At 48.2% G+C, this 18,767-nt stretch overlaps 1 protein-coding gene across 3 annotated transcripts in view; it reads left to right on the top strand.

The window, feature by feature from the left end:
* Positions 1 to 18,767, top strand: part of Myom2 (myomesin 2) — a 65,157-nt gene that overhangs the window by 27,054 nt on the left and 19,336 nt on the right. For all 3 annotated transcript variants that reach the window (XM_041674015.1, XM_041674016.1, XM_041674017.1), the window contains exons 12-21: positions 21 to 220; positions 861 to 914; positions 6,635 to 6,762; positions 7,652 to 7,835; positions 9,199 to 9,373; positions 11,185 to 11,306; positions 12,176 to 12,363; positions 13,713 to 13,839; positions 15,886 to 16,064; positions 17,907 to 18,021. In XM_041674015.1, the coding sequence (XP_041529949.1) occupies positions 21 to 220; positions 861 to 914; positions 6,635 to 6,762; positions 7,652 to 7,835; positions 9,199 to 9,373; positions 11,185 to 11,306; positions 12,176 to 12,363; positions 13,713 to 13,839; positions 15,886 to 16,064; positions 17,907 to 18,021 (1,472 nt within the window). The remainder of the gene's footprint in view (positions 1 to 20; positions 221 to 860; positions 915 to 6,634; positions 6,763 to 7,651; positions 7,836 to 9,198; positions 9,374 to 11,184; positions 11,307 to 12,175; positions 12,364 to 13,712; positions 13,840 to 15,885; positions 16,065 to 17,906; positions 18,022 to 18,767) is intronic.

The following is an 18,767-nucleotide window of genomic DNA, read 5'->3' as shown; positions in this document are numbered from 1 at the left end:
ACTTCTCTTTCATTTTGAAGATGCGAGGTGGGAACTGACAACTGGGTGCAGTGCAACGATGCACCAGTAAAGATCTGCAAGTACCCTGTCACGGGACTTTTTGAAGGGAGGTCATATGTGTTCCGTGTGAGGGCTGTCAATAATGCTGGTATCAGCAGGCCTTCCCGGATCTCTGATGCTGTGGCTGCCCTTGACCCCGTTGACCTCAGAAGGTTACAAGGTAGGCTCATTTACATCCCAGTAGTAACTGGGAACCTGTGAATCCCCTGCATGTTGTTAGTTCTTTCTCTGGCTACCCATTGCATGTAAGCATGGCTTCCCGTGATGAGTGCGGCAGGCCGTGTTTCCCTATTCTCAGCATCTCCATCAACATTGTCTTTGGGCTTGGAGGTGACTGACACCTTGGAGGTGATTGGCATGCCTGATGCCTGTGCTTTACGACAATGCTTCTTGCCTTCACCACACAGTGCCTGGGGATGTAGAATGCCCAGAGTGACATGCTCCCCGTATGTTGGTTATGCAGTTTCCACACGTGGTGGGACTTAGGTCTCAACACCAAGCCACTCTGTGCCTGAGCTTTAAGTTCTCTGACACAGATTCCTTTATGGAGCTGGACCCTTCATCATGGCTCATGGGAGTCACTATTTTTTTACCTTACTATGAGTCCTCTGACCATCTGCAAAGAGCTGATTGTGCTGAGAATCATCAGAAACGCTTCCGAAATACCAGAGGTCATGACCTCCATAACTGTTTATTGCCTAAATGCTGAGCTAGTTCACAGCTCACCCCAAGTTAGGGAAAACTGTGCTTCCTGTAGAGAACCCTTGGATATCAAAGTCACTGTCACCCTTTCTATGCAGCCATTCATTTGGAAGGAGAGAAAGAAATCGTCATCTACCAGGATGACCTTGAAGGTAAGATGCTCTTTCTCTAGCCTTGTGAACTCTAGTTACAGGTGAGAGAGGCTGAGGGCAGAGGGACAGTGGCCAAACTGTCATATGTGAATCTCTCTTCATCTTCTAGGGACTTTGTCAGGCAAAGCTGAGATTTGATTCTTAGCTGACGTTGGGTTCCTTCTTCCCCCCTTCTCTCTCTCTCTCCATACCTTCCCTCCCTCTTTTTCTCTCCCTCCCCCCCGTCTTGAGACAAGGTATCTCAATAGCCTGACGCCTGCCAAGGGTCAGTGAATCCCAGTGATTCACCTGTCGCTGCCTCCCAATCCACTTGTCGTTGCCTCCCGAGTGCTAGATTTAACAAGTGTGCACACTTGGCTTTCTGCACAGGTGGAGATCAGCAAGCACAGTAGATTGATCGAGCGAGTCCCCATGTTATGGCCAAATCCGCGCAATCCCCACAAACGAGTTCCATATGTAAAAGCAAAGAGCCTTTATTTTAATCAAGTTTGCAAACTTGGTCTCTCCACACATCCAACATACTGGAATAACCGGAGAGCCCCAAGTTCAATTAGAATAGGGTTTTTATAGTAGTAAAGGTGGGACGAGGGGTCTCTGAGGTTTAGGGCCCCTGATTGGCTGACATTTGTCTAGGGGTGTCCTGGTGAGATGCACTGGCAGGTGTCTCTGTCTACAGCTCTTGGAATGCCAGGCATTTCCTTTGAATGGTCTGCTCTTGGGTGGGGGTTGGGTAATCTCTGCCTGTGCTTCCTCCTGCAGCCGGGCATTGTCTCAGGGTAAACTACTGAGACTCCGGACTCCATTTAAATTCATCGATGGCCAGAGTCCCAGGTGATAATTGTTGGAAGTAAAGAACTTCCTTTGGGTGACCTGCCCAGACTTATCTTATCATGGCTGGCCCCCCACCCCATCTTACCAACTCTCTTAGTGAAAGAATATTTTGTTTTATTTGAACTTTTCTTTTTAGCAAGAATTTTATTCCTAACATTTGAACTGAAATGGGTTGTGACTCCTCTTTCAAATGGCATTCTTGATTTGGGGGATCGTGTTTCTCTTGTTGAAGCTTGATGCTATGTCTGTGTCTCATCAATATGCACCCCGAGACAGCTAGGAAGAGGGACCGAGGAGGTGAATATCACACCATGAGTCCGACTATGTGTGTGTGTGTGTGTGTGTGTGTGTGTGTATCCCGAAGACCTCCAAAGTCAAGAGAGATACCTAATCAATACTCAGTAGAGGAAGCTGGCCCTGGCAGGGTGGTTTACAACCCCACATAACTGTCTGTCCCTAAATCTAGCGCTGTGCTAAGCGCAGGGCCTACTGAAACATAGCTATTTGAATGACTGAGAAATGGCTTTGAAATATACTGGAGAGGACAGCCTTGCTGTGAGCAGGCCCCTATAATTGGGAGGTTTGGCATGCTGGGGGAAAGCATTCTATTTCACTCTCATGGGATGCAGGATTAGCGGGAGAAATGTGGTGCTCTCCCAATGTGGACGGTGGAATTCACACCCCATAACAAAGGCCTCGGTGAGAAGGTGTGGCTTGCTTCACAAATGTCCTGGGTCTGTGATGAAACCTGTGGTACTGCAAAGCAGGGAGCCTAATAAAACTCCCCAAGGCAGGGACCTTCCGGCCATGCCTTTCTAGCAAGAGGAGCCAGCCTTTAGCACATAGGCACGGATGCATTTGGGAAGCATGCTGAGCAAAGAATAGTGCTGGTCAAGAAAAGTGTCAAGTAAGCGAAGCAGTTCCATAGCAACAACAGGGGTGATACAGCAATGCTGCCGGCAGGCACAGGGGCTTGGATTTCCAGAGGAGGAAGCTGAGGGCATTCAGGTATTCCCCTGTCCCTCCTCCCTACACCCCTTTATAGCTGGTTCTACCCTTCCTTGTGGTTGTGACACTCTTGGATGTGGTAGTGTCTTATATAGGCACCACAGCATTCCCGAGGCTAGTATCTATCCTTGTGGCTAGCCTTGGAAGGAGTATGAGACCCCATATGAGGACTGGGGACCTTGGTATAGACTGGTATTCAGCCTCGTGGGGATGCTGGCCCTGGTGTGAGGCATTGCTTGGGTAGAATAGCAATGTCTGTGGTCTGCAGCAAGCTGAGTGTTAAGCAAGGTTCTTCTGGTGTAGTGGGAGAGAACTTGGAGAGTGAGTTTGTGTTCTAGCTCTATTCTGCTGCTATAATTTAAAGGAAGCACTGGAACGAAAAGCAGCTTGTGGAGAAAAGGGTTTATTTCATCTTACAGTTCTGGGTTACAGCCTACCAGTGAGGGAAGTCAGACTAGGAACAGAAGCAGACATTGTGGAGGAACTCTGCTTACTGCTCATGGCTTCTTGGCTCGTGGTTTGATTACTTTTTCATATGGCTGAGGACCACCTGCCTAGGGAGAGTACCGCCCACTGTGGGCTGGGGCCCTTCTTTGTCAATTAGCGATCAAGACTGTCCCTTAGACATGCCTACAGGCCAACCTGACCAAGGCAGTTCTTCAGCTAAGGTTGAGTTCCTCAGCCTCTTCTCAGGTGACTTAGGCTGAGTCAAGGGGACACTAAGAGCTGACCAAGACAGCCTGTTTCCTTTGGTCATTTAGACATAAATACTCATCTTCACTTATCTTCAAAGAGATTCTACTGTGTTTTTAAGCAAATCATGTCTGAGTCCAAACATTTGCTATTAGCAAGCTCCTTTTTCTGTAATGTTTCATATAATCTGGCCCTCCTTCCTTTCCCCCTCATTCTCCCCGACCCCTCCCCTTGAAGTGCTGAGGAATCAAGCCAGTGTTTGCTCATCTCTCCTAACACTGAACTTCCCACCTCCTCAGCTTTGACTGATTTTAAGTTCAGATAGTTCTTTAGACATTTGTTTCAATGACATGAAAACATTTCTTTTCTTTTCTTCTTTATTAATTTTATTGAGCTCTACATTTTTCTCTGCTCCCATCCCTTCCTCTCTCCTCCCCTTCTGCCCTTTCCCATGGTCCCCATGCTCCCAATTTACTCAGGAGATCTTGTCTTTTTCTACTTCCCATGTAGATTAGACCCATGTATGTCTCTCTTAGGATCCTCCTTGTTGTCTAGGTTCTCTGGGATTGTGATTTGTAGGCTGATGGAAACATTACTTTTATTGACCAAGAAGGGTATGTCAGCAGTTTTGTCTTTTCATTGTCTTTCTTCTTTGCCCTAATTGCAGTTGGCTGGTCCCTTCCTTTAAATATTCCATTCATAGCAATGCTCCTTCCTTAATACAATTTACCTTTTCCAATTTTTACTGAATTATCACTTAAAAAAAGGATAGTCCATTCTTGGAGAAGCTAAATGTCCCTGCATAATATACTAAGGTTGATTATATTTTTGCATTTTTAAACTTCATGCAAACCTCTCTCTCTCTCTCTCTCTCTCTCTCTCTCTCTCTCTTTCTCTCTCTCCCCTACTTTGTGGGGTTAGTTCTCGCTTTTTATCTTTATACAGTGTCCTAACTAGCTTTCACTGTCAGCTTGTCGCAGCCCAGAGTCACCTGAGAAAGGAGTCTCAGTTGAAGTATTGCCCAGATAAGATTGGCCTGCAGATATGTCTGTGGGGATTGTCTTGATTGGTAATTGATGTAGGAAGGACCAGCCCACTATGGGCAGTACCATTCCCTGTGTGGCTGATTCTGGGGACTATAAGAAAGCTAGTTAGCTAAGTATGAGCTCCAATGAGCCAGCAAGTCGTGTTCCTCCATGGTTTTGCTTCAAGTTCTCGATTGAATTTTCCCCTGACTTCTTACAGTGATGGGCTGTAACCTAGGAGCTGAGCGAACACATGGCCCTCCTACCTTGCCTTTGGTCAGAGTGTTTTTTATTACAGTAACAGAAATGAAGTTAGAGCTTTTGGGTCCTGGGGACTGAACTCAGGTCACCAGGCTTGCACAGTAATCACTTGTAGTCATTCAGTGATCCCACTACTCCTGCAAGATTGGTTTCCTTCTACTGATTCCATATTCAGGATCCCTTGGTCGGCCTTGAACCACGGAGCTCGTAACTGTGTGCTCAGTTGACCATCTATTCTGGCAATTGTAGCCCTTGGTTTCTAGGCCATCCCCAGCCTGATTTCTTCTGTTTGTGGCTAGGGTCTTTGATGATCTGCTACTTGCTTCCCCGGGGGAAGTGTAGAAAGTCTTAATGCCTCAAGAATTTCATCCTCAGTGTGAGCTCTCTGTTTGCAAAGACTGGATTTTTACTTTTTGCAGTGTATCAGTGTTTCTTAGTCCACTTTTTCTATGCCTAGAGGCTGTGTCCCCAAAACTACACAGATAGGTCTCAGCTCTGAAGTATGACATTTGGTGTGCAGTACCTGTCTGCTCCAGGGTGGTAGGAACTGTACACAATATGTCCTCCCTAGTTTGCTCCACCAGAAGTGATTTGGTTCTGGGAATTTGGCAACATTTTCTGTGCCTTTCTCTGGTGTCCCTGCTTGTACCCTTTTAGGTGCTATGCACATGGAAGGGTTGAGAAGGGCTAATGGGGTCCTGGGCTGTTCCCCGTTCCTTCAGTCACCTGTTTCACCACTTTCCTGGAGACATGCTGACTCCTCTGTGAAATCCAATCCACGGACGAGCATGATTCCGGATCAGTCTGAGCCCCCTAGAGCGCCCTGTGCTCTGTGAAGCGACTCCAAGAGTGAAACCCAATCTTGTTTTGTGCTGTTTCCATGTGGCTGCTCAATTTGCCGCCTGGAGCTGAGTCCCAAGGGAGCAATTAGATATTGCAAAGGGCAGAGAGATGTCCTGGGGACTGTTCAAGCCATTTTAATCATGTGCTAATCTAGCTGAAAGTTCTAATATTTTGTATAACAATTAAAGAGGCCTGTGAAATTCTCTCATAAATTCGAACACTAATACCTACCACTTCACATGTCTTTAAACAATGTAGGTGGCTGAGAGGGGACGTAAGTACACCAGATGTCTCTGATCATAAATACCCCTTCACAGCTATCTGCAAAGAGCTTATCACCATCTCTCCTGAAGTTCAAATAAACAAGCACAGATTCCAGTGCTTGCACATGTGTGGGGGTCTTTGGAGGGGGGAAAGAGCAGCATGCCTTAGGAGCTAATGTAAGATCTCAGTCCAGAGCATGGTGACATCAGGAAGGTGCTGCCAGTGCAGGCTCCTTGGCAATGCTGTCTGCTGCCTTCTCAGATCCTAGCAAGAGACAATCCTGGTTTGGTTGATTATTTCTGGGTTCTGATTCCTCTGCTCTGTAGAAACTCTGCAAGACTTTTGGATAAGATTCTTAGGAACAGTTTTTGTTTTTGTTTTTTAACACAAACAGAACGGAATGATCTTTACTTGAGTGGTTTTGCTTTGACTCCGGATAAAGAAGCCTGGGATCTGTTTGCCTTCTCTGAGTAGAAATGGCCAACTGTAGCAGGGCAGTCTTTCAAAAATTATTTATTTTATGAGTAAGAATATTTTGCCTGCATGTGCGTCTATGTGCCGTGTGTACAACTGGTGCACTCCGAGGCCAGAGGAGAGCACTGGGTCCCCTGAAACTGAAGTTATAGCTGCCATGTAGGTGCTAGGAATCAAAGGCCGGTTCTTTGGAAGAACAGCCATTGCTCTTGATTGCTGAGCCATACGCCCAGCTCACCCCGGCAGTCTTCTGTGCCCGGGTTATGCTGGGGACGGTTGAGCATCACCACACAGCACCCACTCAGTTCATTTTTCCTGCAGGTGATGTTCAGATCCCAGGACCTCCCACCAATGTTCAGGCCTCAGAGATCAGCAGGAACTATGTGGTCCTCAGCTGGGATCCACCTACTCCCCGTGGGAAGGAGCCTTTGATGTACTTCATTGAGAAGGTATTCTGGTCATGTTCCCAAGAAGGGTGCTTTCCGGTCACCACTCTGTTTTCTGTGCTTTACTTAGGAGCTGTGAGCCCATTGGTCTCTGTAGAGCCTGACCACTGTTGTATAAGAGGAGGGTAGGCAGTGGGGAGCAGAGTTGTGACCTGGGGGCTGGTCCCTCACAGGTAGCTGCTCTGGCATGGAAACTGAGCTTTGTCACCTGTGTAGTAGACTGTCCCATAACTGTTTGGTCCCTCTGTCCCTATGGTTTGGGGAGGAGTGGCATTTACACTGCACTTGCCTTCCAATGTCTCCCAAGGACTGCTGGTATCCTGAGAAGTGGAGCTATCAGTGTTCAGTGTTTGCACACAAGTCATGCAGCCACTGGATGGCGATCTGGTAGAGCGAACCATGTGTTTGAGCAGCTTGCGGCTTCATTACCTGGATAGAAGAAAAGGCAATCACATTTTATGTCATGGCCTAGGACAGCACACACACACACACACACGTACACATGCACAGGCACACACACACATGTTCACACATATACAACCATCTGACAAATTCTACCTCTATACTTTGTAAGATATACCATTATACCTTATGTATTCTCTCTTACCTGGTTTTTATAAACTTGGACACTGAATTCAACTAAATGACATAATTCCCCAAAGGTCTTTGCTCATGGTTTTGCTATGTGATCTCACCAATGTGTGACCTGTCTCTTGGGAACACATGGATCGTGTCATGCCACCACTCCAAGTGGCTGCAGAGTGGTAAAGCTTTTAGCTGGACTGTGACTCACTAAGTGGTGAGGGACTCATAAACATTCTCCTGAACTCTCTTTAGTTACTGTCCCTTCCATCTTTCCGAGACTCTGACCTCCTGTCCATTCCTCCTGCAGTCCGTGGTCGGGAGTGGCAGCTGGCAGCGGGTCAATGCCCAGACTGCGGTGAGATCGCCTCGGTACGCTGTCTTTGACTTGGCTGAGGGGAAGTCCTATGTCTTCCGGGTTCTGTCGGCCAACAAACATGGCCTGAGTGACCCATCTGAGATAACACCGCCTATTCAGGCACAGGACATGATTGGTAAGTTATGGCAACAACCAGAATCCATGACAGGCTGAAAATAAGGTGTCCCTGGTACCCCTTCAGTGAGAGGATAAAGATGTGGAGCCCCTTGTACATGGGTTTGTGCGTGGGGTTGAGTCCATTCATAAGCAATGGAGGGCTGCCCCATATTGTAGCCAGCACTTAATGTTTCCCCCAAAGGTCTGTCTACTTTTCATGAAACCAACAAATGGTTTGTGAGGCTGTTCACTGAGACAGGGGCTTCACTGTGTAGCCCTGTCTGCCCTCAAACTCACAGCCATCACTCCCTCTCAGTCCCTTGAGTATTGCGGTTATAAGCATATGCTACCTAGTAACGCATGGACTAAAATGTGCATTTAAGCTATGGTCACTTAGAGACCCAAACCCTAAACACATGGTGATTTCCTTCTCATCTGACTTGAAGATCCCACTCAGAAACTTTCAAATGCAGCTCACAGAAACTCAGAATTACAGTCCACCCCAAAGTGTGGCCCTCTCAGGAGGCCCCGTGAACCCCGACAGCTTTCGGCAGGGTGTGCCTAGTGTTAGGTATTCTCATTCGGAGCCCAGGGTTCCCCTTCTCCTTTGTACAGCATCTTACAAAGGCTGGAGATGGCAGTGAGCTGGCACTGGGGGCAGAGACCTGCCCTGCCTTCAGGTCCTCTTTGGGTTGCGGCCTGTTTGTACCGTCACCCAGGCTCTGAGAAATTAGACCCAGGACCACAGCTGTCACACCTGTAGCCTCTGAGGAGAGGCCCTGGCCTTTTCCTTCACGTAGTGCATGTGCACAAAGTGACGATAATTAACAGAGACTGGGCCTGTGTCAGAGGTGGTTGGCTCTGCAGTGGCCTGTGTCAGAGGTGGTTGGCTCTGGAGTGGCCTGTGTCAGAGGTGGTTGGCTCTGGAGTGGCCTTTGTCAGAGGTGGTTGGCTTTGGAGTGGCCTGTGTCAGAGGTGGTTGGCTCTGGAGTGGCCTGTGTCAGAGGTGGTTGGCTCTGGAGTGGCCGCAGGATTTTTCCTATAACCCACTGGGGAGAGGAAAGACAGAAAATGTGATGGTTAAACTGTGATTCCATTGAGCATCCGTATAGATTCCCCAGAATTCCATATCAGGGTATGGCCGTCCAGCAAAGCCTTTGCGCACTAGAATCTCTAGCAGCCATTTGGAAAAGAAGATTTCACGGTGGTAATGTCTTTCCTGTCAGTCATGTGACTCCGGAAGAGCCCCTAGTCTCCCAGCTCCACCAGAACTCACGTCTTTGTAGAGACTCAACCCTGGTTTTTACTCCTCGGGACCGAGGTGGCTCTCTGGAATGGCCCTCACTCTGACCACAGCTTCCATCCTCCTATCTCCCCCTCAGTGGTCCCATCGGCTCCCGGCCGGGTGCTCGCCTCTAGGAACACGAAGACGTCTGTTGTGGTGCAGTGGGACAGGCCGAAGCATGAAGAAGACCTGCTGGGTTACTACGTGGACTGCTGTGTGGCGGGAACAAACCTGTGGGAGCCATGCAACCACAAACCCATTGGATATAACAGGTGCCACCCCCATCCCCTAGCCACCAACCAATCCAGTGTCACAGAGGCAGGACAGCAGACGCGGCGTGACTTTCAGAACTGGAGAAACCACAGTAGAATGCCCATGACTCCCCTGTAGACATGATCCTTCGTTTAGTCACGTGTCGGGGTGGGGCATTCTAACATGCTGACTTGAGATAGGCGGTCACATCACTGAGATAACTTGTCTATTGATGCAAATAACTTTTTTCTATAATTATTCTGATCATATAAATGCATGGTATGCAGTGCAATAATCAAGCATATGGATACGATATGTCACGATAACCATCACTGCTATTTCCTTAATATTTTAAATTAGATTTGTGTGGGGGGGAGTCAGAGTAACGTCTCTTCTCACCACACAGCAGGGTAAATCCTTCATCTCCCAACAGGGATGGGACAGGGAATTGTAGTAATAAGGGCGGCGGGGCTGCATTCTCAGCACCCCCGGCCGCCTGCCCGGCTAGCTTATGTCCGAAATAACAACACACAAACTGTATTCATTTAAATCACTGCTTGGCCCATTCTCTTCTAGGCTAATTCTCACATATTAATTTAGCCCATTTCTAATCATCTGTGTGTAGCACCCCAGGGTGTGCTTACCAGGAAGATTCTAGCCTATGTCCATCCTGGGTCGGAGCTTCATCCCAGGAGCAGGGCATGGCGTCTCTCTCAGGCGTCTGCTCCAGAGAGGAGACTGTCGAGACTCTGAGCTCACTTCCTCTTCCTCCCAGCGTTCTGTTCTGTTTACTCCTCCCACCTATCCTCTAACCAATAAAATGGGCCAGGGCAGTTCCTTTATTAGCCAACGACCTTCCTCCATCAGGGAATGACTACCCCATGGCTGGGCAGTGCCCCCACACTTGTGTCTTTTGCAGTGGGAAGCCAGAGTCTTTGCTTCTGAAACTCCCCATCCTGTTCTCTGCCCAGGATGCAAGGGTTGCCTGGCTCTGTGTTTTCTGCACAGTGTACTTCACAGGAAGGTGGAGTCTGTGTCAGTGGCCGCCGTAGAGGGTGTCCATGGCGGCTCTACCATCTTCCCTGAAAATAATTCTTTTAAAAAGGCATATTGTAAAAACCCAGAGGGTATAAAAGAATAACAGTCAGATGGTCTATCAGCAACAGGAGAAAGACCGAAGAGAGGATTCCCAGGAAGGGGCCTGCAGGATGTTGTATTGACTACTGTATTGAAATCATATTGACAATAGATTCCTAGCAACTGCTTGAATTTCCTGAATACTTGCTGTGTGCAAGGCAGGCGGGCCAGGTTCCTTCCGGATTGTTTTCCATTTGATGCTCGTGCAGTTCTGTGAGGGCTGAGCTTCCCCGCTCCCCAGCAGGGAAAGCAGAGCCTGGTAGGGGTTAAGGGACATGACAAGGGACATATGGTCTGGTGGATGTCAAAGCCCATGCTCCAGCCTGCTCTGTGTGAAGTCGAGGTCCTGGTCTCTACTCACTGCCTTGCATTCAGTTTCCATGCACGGACCTCTTAGATGTGAGGAATCGGATGCTATGGCCGAGCTTCAGTCTCGAGAGACCCCAGATGAAAAACTGAAGGCAGGTCTCAGACTTTTTCATTACATGCAATATAATCTGCTTGCCTTTTCACCCTAAACAATGAATTAACTCATGGCTCTGAAAATGAGGTTGAAGGTGTGGTTTACAGGAAGAGTAAACTTGGGTTTAGATCAAGTGAGAATTTTTATGAAGGGCCCCAGTGATGTGTACTTCAGGTGTACGAAGCGGCAAGCCAAAGCTTGCGCCTTGTGACTCTCGACTCTGTTCCTCAGGTTCGTGGTACATGGCTTAACCACCGGCGAGCAGTACATCTTCCGGGTTAAGGCTGTCAATGCTGTGGGGACCAGCGAGAACTCCCAGGAGTCAGAGGTCATCAAGGTCCAGGCGGCCCTCAGTACGTAGTTCATGGGATCTTCTGTCTCTGTGTAGGGCTGTACTCTCTGCATCAAAAATACTTGTCACACCGCCAAGACCAACACCAGGGGACAAAGGTGTAGGCGTGGGGCTTGTTACAGAGTCCTCACCACCCAGGAGGCTGTTTGTCCTGGAAATAGCAGTGTGAGGGGAAACTGGCAATAGGTCAGCTCCGTGGCAATGAAAGGTATCACAACAGCTCCTTACTCCTGTGAGGATATTCCCTGTCTGCTATGACTAGCTCTTTGAAATATGTGCTTTCAAAGAGAAAGCCCGTGTGGCTTTCATGTCTCTTCCTGGTCTTATCCATGAATATTTCAAATGTCTATTATTTTGATCAAACAGGGCACCATATCTAGAGGGATGTCACCTTCTCCCACAAGCTCAGGAATGTGCCCCAGCTTCTCACTGACTTGTGTCCAAACAGGGAAACATGAGCTATGTACCCCATATTAATCTGAAGTTTTCACTTCTGACCAAGAAGTTAAAACACCCGCAATGGATAATGACGCCCCCTGCTGGCCACACGGTGATCGTTCTCCACATATGCAGAGTGGGAAGCTAGATTTGTTCACTTTCAGGGGTTGGAGGGCATCTCCTGTCTCCATGTTTGGTCCAGGTTCAAACGGGTCCCTGTCCTATCATCAAGGCACTTGAAGCTGCATTTAGAAAGAGCCATGGATACAGACGAAAGGAACGGGCACTGTTAAACTCACCCCCTTTAGAGGAGGCTGGGGAATGAGGAGCAGTTCCTGTGCCTCTGCTTCCCCCTGGGACTCCAAAGGTGGCATCTTGGTGGGATGGGGAATATAGAGCCCTAGTGACTGTCATGCTTCTGTGTTCTTGCAGCTGTCCCTTCTCACCCCTACGGGATTACCCTGCTGAACTGTGATGGCCACTCCATGACCCTGGGCTGGAAAGTGCCTAAATTTAGCGGTGGCTCAGCCATCCTAGGTTACTACCTGGACAAGCGAGAAGTACACCATAAGAACTGGCATGAAGTCAACTCCTCGCCTGTCAAAGAGAGGATTTTAACGGTCGGTTTTTGTTTGTCCTTTGCTTTTGCCTAAGTGACCTTTGCTGACCTTTGGGTGGACTTCTTCGTTCAGAGTTTCAGAGTTCAGTTGGCTTTGGGTCCTTTGATCCTGAAATAGACATTGTTTAAAAAATCCTAGAAAGAGGAGGACATGGTGTTTGGATCTAGATGGGTCTTAGGAAGCTAAGAAGCAAGAAAGAGGCCTTGTCAGGAACTGAGCAGACTTCATAGTCAATTAATGACCCAGTTGACAGGGATGGTGCGGTCCATCCTAGGAGCCCATCCTGGTCCAGGTGGTGGGGTGGGCAGAGGGGGCAGAGGGGTGGGAAAGAATCTAGCTGAGCAAGTGCTGATGGGAGGTCACTACTCCTTACTGATAACCACCTGTCTCAGCTAGAGTTTCCATTGCTGTGAAGAGACACCGTGACCACGGCAACTCTTAAAAAGGAAAACACGTTATTATCATGGCTCACTTACAGTTGAGAGGTTTAGTCCATTAACGTCATGGCGGGAAGCAAGGCAGCATGCAGGCAGACATGGTGCTGAAGAAGGAGCTGAGAGTTCTTACATCTTGACTCACAAGCAACAGGAAGTGATCTGTGTCACTGGGTGTGGCTTGAGCATATATGAGACCTCAAAGCCCGCCTCTACAGTGACACACTTCCTCCAACAAGACCTCGCCTGCTCCAACAAGACCACACCTCCTAACAGTGCTGCTCCCTTTGGCTATTATATAGCCATTTTCTTTCAAGCCACCACACAACCCTTTCCTAGAAATTCCCGTGTTTCCTATCTCCTGTGCCAGTGTGTGCCACACCAGATGCAGAAGGAGTGACAGGTCTGGAGTTAAACCCCTAATTCAACTGTCGAAGTCTTTGATTTCTCATTTAAGCAGTGATGAATGGGTTCACCTCATCACCAACACCTAAGGACTGATCACAGCATACACATTGGGAAAATGAGAATTTGGGGTGAGGTCTTAGCTACCTGATACCTATCATTGTGAAAACCCTGCTTTATGATGCAGTTTATAATATGATTTTGTAACATTTAAACTATATTTACAGCACTTAAATGTGATGATGTGTGTGGCTTAAACTTAAATTTGGCGTGACAATATTGATCCGTGCCAAGTTCTCCCTCAGCATGCAGTGGTTCTTTATTGGGCCTGTGCCCCTGGCAGACCTACACTGGGTGCCGGTGGCCTCTTTAAAGGACTTAGTCTCACTTTCCAATACGGTTTATTCCACTTCCTTCTCTCTCTGCAAACTCCTCATGGGTCCTCCTTTGCCCCTATGCATGTTAGCTCCTCACTGAGCTCTTTTATTAATTGAAACGAAATCCATACAGGTGGAAGGCTTGACGGAAGGCTCATTGTATGAGTTCAAAATCGCTGCCGTCAACCTGGCTGGGATCGGGCAGCCGTCGGATCCCAGTGAGCACTTCAAGTGTGAGGCTTGGACAGCACCAGAGCCCGGTGAGACAGTCTTCCCCAGCAGGCCTCCCTCCATTAGCGTGTCTGGCCAGAGGGGGCTCCAGTAGCAGGCTTATGGGTGCCTGTTACGATATCGTCACCTGCTTGCCACAATCCACATTACATGATGTGGATTGTGGCAAAGGCTGCATGTGGCCATGAGACTGGACCGATACAACTGAGCATGGCCATGGAAGGGGTTTTGAGTAAGGAGTGGGCGGCGGTGCATGGAAGGAGCCGTTAGATCAGGGCACAGAGGAGAGACAGTGTTCCACAGTCTGCAATGTGCAGCTGGCCCCTGACATATGATCCCAATGTGGCTGTGGACACCGGCTCCTAAGGAGCCAAGAGGAGATAAGGACAAAAGGTCCCAGGCAGTAAGGGGGCCATGAGCCTAGCCCAAGTCAAGGCAGAGAAGGTTGCCAGGGTCCCCACTCCTGTGTTAGCCTCTGTGCTCCAGGATGTTGAGAATCAGGGGCCCCCAGCTCCGAGAAGTACACTTGTTGAAGTCCTGACTGCATGTTCTACCTCCTTTTCTCTTTCTCTCCTTCCTTTCTTTTCTTCTTCCCCTCTCTCTTTTCCTCCCTCCCTCCCTTCCTTTTTTCCTTCCTTCCTGTCTTCCTCTTTACTTCCATCCATCCATCCTTCCTCCCTTCCTCCCCCTTCCCTCCCTCTCTCTTTCGTCCTTCCCTTTCCTCCCTCCCCTCTCCCTTCCTTCTTTTCCTCCCTTCATCCTTCCTCCCTTTCTCCTCTCTTCCCTCTCTCTCTCTTTCTTCCTTCCCTTTCCTCCTTCTCCTCTTCCTTCCTCCTTTCTCTCCCATGTCCATATGCCCCACTCTTCCTCTTTCTTTCCTCATTTTCAGTAAATAAATTGGGCCCCTTAGAAATGGCTCTGCAGAAATTCTCCTTCCTCTTCTCCTCTTCCTCTTTTCCTCCTCCCCTGCCCCTTATCTCTTTTTCATTCCCTGGAAATAAGGTCAGGGTTTCCTATCAGCTAGGCGATGCTCTGTCATGGAGCTATATCGGCAGTCTTTTTCTTTTCTTTTAAAAATCAACTTTATATTAAAAACTCAGATATGAAAAAGAAACCACACACTGAAATTAACTGGACCCAAAGTCTATAGGCATTCAGAAGTTGTGGGGCTTCACATTGGATTTTACACTTTTGCTATTGAATACATTTTGATTCATTTGTCTACCACCAAAATAAAAAAAAAGGTCTATGAGAGAGTTAGAACGGGGACCATATTAGCTCTACAGTGTCTTTCATAACTTGTACCCACTACTACTCTTTGATTTTTATTTTGAGAGAGGATTTTACTGAGTTGCCAAGCTAGCTTGAACTTATAATCCTCCTGCCTCAGCTCCCTGAGTAACCCGGATGGCAGGTCTGCACCACCAGCTCCAGCTCCAATCTTATTGAAGGCTTCATAGAAACTGCTTTCACAGCACACACAGGGTATACTGAGATCTAATTAAGACGAAGCTGGGTAACATCGTCTCCCGTCTTGCTTCTAAGAGCTCCTCTGGGAATGGGGAGTCAGTCCCAGATTCTTGTGGCTTGCTGGTACCCTGAAGAGAACTGTGGTCTGTGTTAGCACGTTGGGAGGTTTGTAGCACAGCAATGGTAACAATTTCTGCACATTGGCTCTCTGATGCCCATGTGCTGGCCTGAGAGAGTGATATGCACTGTGCGTTGCTTGGTTCGTACTCACGATCGTCCAGGTACCTGATGGAAGGGATAGAGGCTGGGCTCTCCTTCCAGCCCCAGCATCAGGAACCTTCTGGAGAGAGTGAGATGTGGATGTGAAGAGAATACATGTTATGCCTGTGGAGGGAAGCCCTTGCCAAGGCGGTGGGGGAATCGCTGCAGTGGTGGGGGTGGCAGGGTCACTATAGGGGTGGGGGTGGGAGGCCCCTGCCCAGCAGATAGGGTGACATGATTGGTAGGGATGGGAGACCCCTGTCTGGTGGCAGGGTCACTGCAGTGATGGTGACGATAATTAGGTTTGGCTCAGTTGGCTGTGCTCAGATTTAGTGACTTTTCAGGCCCTGCCTATGACCTGACATTCTGCGAGGTTCGCGACACCTCTCTGGTCATGCTGTGGAAAGCCCCCGTGTACTCGGGCAGCAGTCCCGTTTCTGGATATCTTGTGGATTTTAAGGAAGAGGATTCGGGGGAGTGGAAGACCACCAGCGAGGCACCGACTCCAAATCGCTACTTAAAGGTGACTGTCACCCCTTTCACATGCGCGGTTTTGATTCCCTAGCAAACTGGCCCCAAGTCTCTAGGCGAGAGATGCCCTGGAGACCCCCATTGTAGGGGACTTCGCCGCCCAGGTCTACGGCGCAAGGACAGGAAGCTCCAGCAGAGGGCAGCAAAGCACCTTAAGGAGGTGGTGCTGGCTTCACAAACACTGCCAGAAAACTGTGAGGATTTGCTGTTTCTTCCCTGACCCGTGTTGCAGCTTACCCAGCCACCATTATAGGACCACATCCCTTGTATGAGGTCCGTTCTCCGACCAAGGCAAGGAGATGGCTTCTAACTCTGTGCCTCGACCTCAAGCCCAATGTTTGCTTTACCTAGTTCCTGTAATTGCTCATCATAATTGCTTATCTTTTAACAATTATTTATTTAATAATAATTATTGAATAATTATCTTTAATAATTATTGCCAATAATAATTGCTTATCTACTTGATAAGCATTGCACACCCAGACACAGACATGCATGCACATGCACACACTCATCCACACATATCCACACACCTGTGCTCACACATGTGTACGAATACATACATAGCTGCACTCACCTGACAGACATGCATATATGCACACACACACATCTGCCTGTATACACACACCTGTGGTCTCACACATGTACATATACAGCTGTACTAACGTGCACACTTATACATCTGCATTATTTGTATGTACACTTGCATGTACACATTGTATTATACAGATACAGGCACCTTCACATTCTTATGCACGTGCACACACATGCACATACACACACAGAAGCCCTCACATGCATGTACGCACAGCTACACTCTCACACATATACACAAATACACACATGAACTCGTATACACATACCTGCATGTCATCTACATACATCAGCACTTGTATGCACACATATACATATATACATATCTGCACTTACACTCAGACACATAATTTCACATCAGCACTCACACATGTCTGAACACGCATGTGCCATTCTTGCACTGTTACGCATGTGCACACATGAACACATACTCGTATACCTTTATACATAGGCATGCATGTATACACAATGCGAACTTGAAGTCACCCACTCATGTACATATATGCACGCAGGTGCATGGCTGTGCCCACATATATACACATATGTACATTCACGCCATCCCACACATGGGCGCAACCACTGTGACACACACTTGCACACATACACACCTGCATCGCCACATGCATTTACACACATACACACCTGCATACCTACACGCACACATACACAGGAGTGCACTCACATGCAGAATGTAAGTTAGTTCACCCTCATTTTCCAAATACTTACACTTGCAGTTTTCTCGTCTCTGGGTCAGTGTGACAGAGTCTTAAGTCCCTGGCCTACACCCTTGGATGCTTACCTTTTTGACCCAGGGGTCTTCTCCTGATGTGGTTTAGACAGACGCCTGTGCACCCTCTTGCACATTCGTGCCAGACACTGAAGTACAATGATGGAGGCACAGGCAGTAATATGCTCTGCTGAGCAGGCTCACAGCAGAAAACTGTCTTCTTTGAATGGGTATGGTTGGCGGCAGAGTGTGCGTGCATGTGAGAAGAGACTGTTTCAGTTATGGCGTGTCTAAAGGATGATTTCTAACAGCCAGAAACCACATTTTAAGTCGTATCTGGTCCTGGAGAACTATGTTAAACATCACCACCAGGTTGTAACCTAGTCCATAGCATTTGCTCTTGCACCTCGGTGTTCAGAGGAATACATGAATGTAGATGAACCCAAACCTACTCCTCCGCCAGTGAGCTTGGGTGCTGTCTGCCCTGGCACGGGTTTCTTCTGTCATTTCCAGGTCTGTGACCTGCAGCAAGGTAAGACCTATGTGTTCAGAGTTCGAGCAGTGAATGCCAGTGGACCAGGGAAGCCGTCAGACACGTCGGAGCCCGTGCTTGTGGAGGCCCGGCCAGGTGAGCCCCCACCTCTCAGTTGCTCAGTGCAGTAGATGTCACCCCACAGAGGGACCTTGAGGGGTGCACTCATGCTCTGTATGTATGCATATGCGTGGGGGTGGAGGCATGTTTAATATGTAACCAACCATTTTAAATTTTAAAAAGTTCTTTGGTAACTTCATACATGTGTATAATTCATTTTGATTATATATACCCCACTACCTGCTTACCCCTTCCTCACTGAACTCTTCTTTTCTTCCCCACAAGTCCCCCAAACATGCTTTAAGCAGAACTTGATTGACAGAAGGTAGGCTACATCCAGGCTCCACACCTGCTCCAAGCCCCTGAGCATATGGCCTTCTGCCTGGTGTGGAGAAGTTGTTCTAGGAGTAGCAAATGATGTCCAAGGGGGACCACTGTTGTGCAACAGCTGGGGTCAGGTCAGATGCCTATAAAGCTATTGGTCACTTTCTTGACTGCATCAGACTCCTTTGAGGTGATCTTGCAGAGAGGCATCTCTGGGGCTGAAACCAGCTCCCAGGATACTCAGGTTGGTTGTGTGCCTGGGTTCAGGGAGGTGATGGAGCCAAGAGCTGAGACCTCCGTGTTTTACTCCTGGGGTCTCTTGCTCTCGTCTGTCTCTGTTTCCCTCCTTTTCATCTTCCTGGTAACCCAGGATTGATATCACTGACTTTAGTTTCATTTACCAGCTTTGACTCCTTTTGCCAACACCGCCATTGCTCCCACCATTAGCAATAATACAG

The sequence above is a fragment of the Microtus oregoni genome, unplaced genomic scaffold (genome assembly GCF_018167655.1).
Source record: "Microtus oregoni isolate MIOR12 unplaced genomic scaffold, Mior012 000024F_ref0000369, whole genome shotgun sequence".
NCBI classification, from domain to species: domain Eukaryota; kingdom Metazoa; phylum Chordata; class Mammalia; order Rodentia; family Cricetidae; genus Microtus; species Microtus oregoni.
This window is presented reverse-complemented; position numbering and strand designations above follow the sequence as displayed.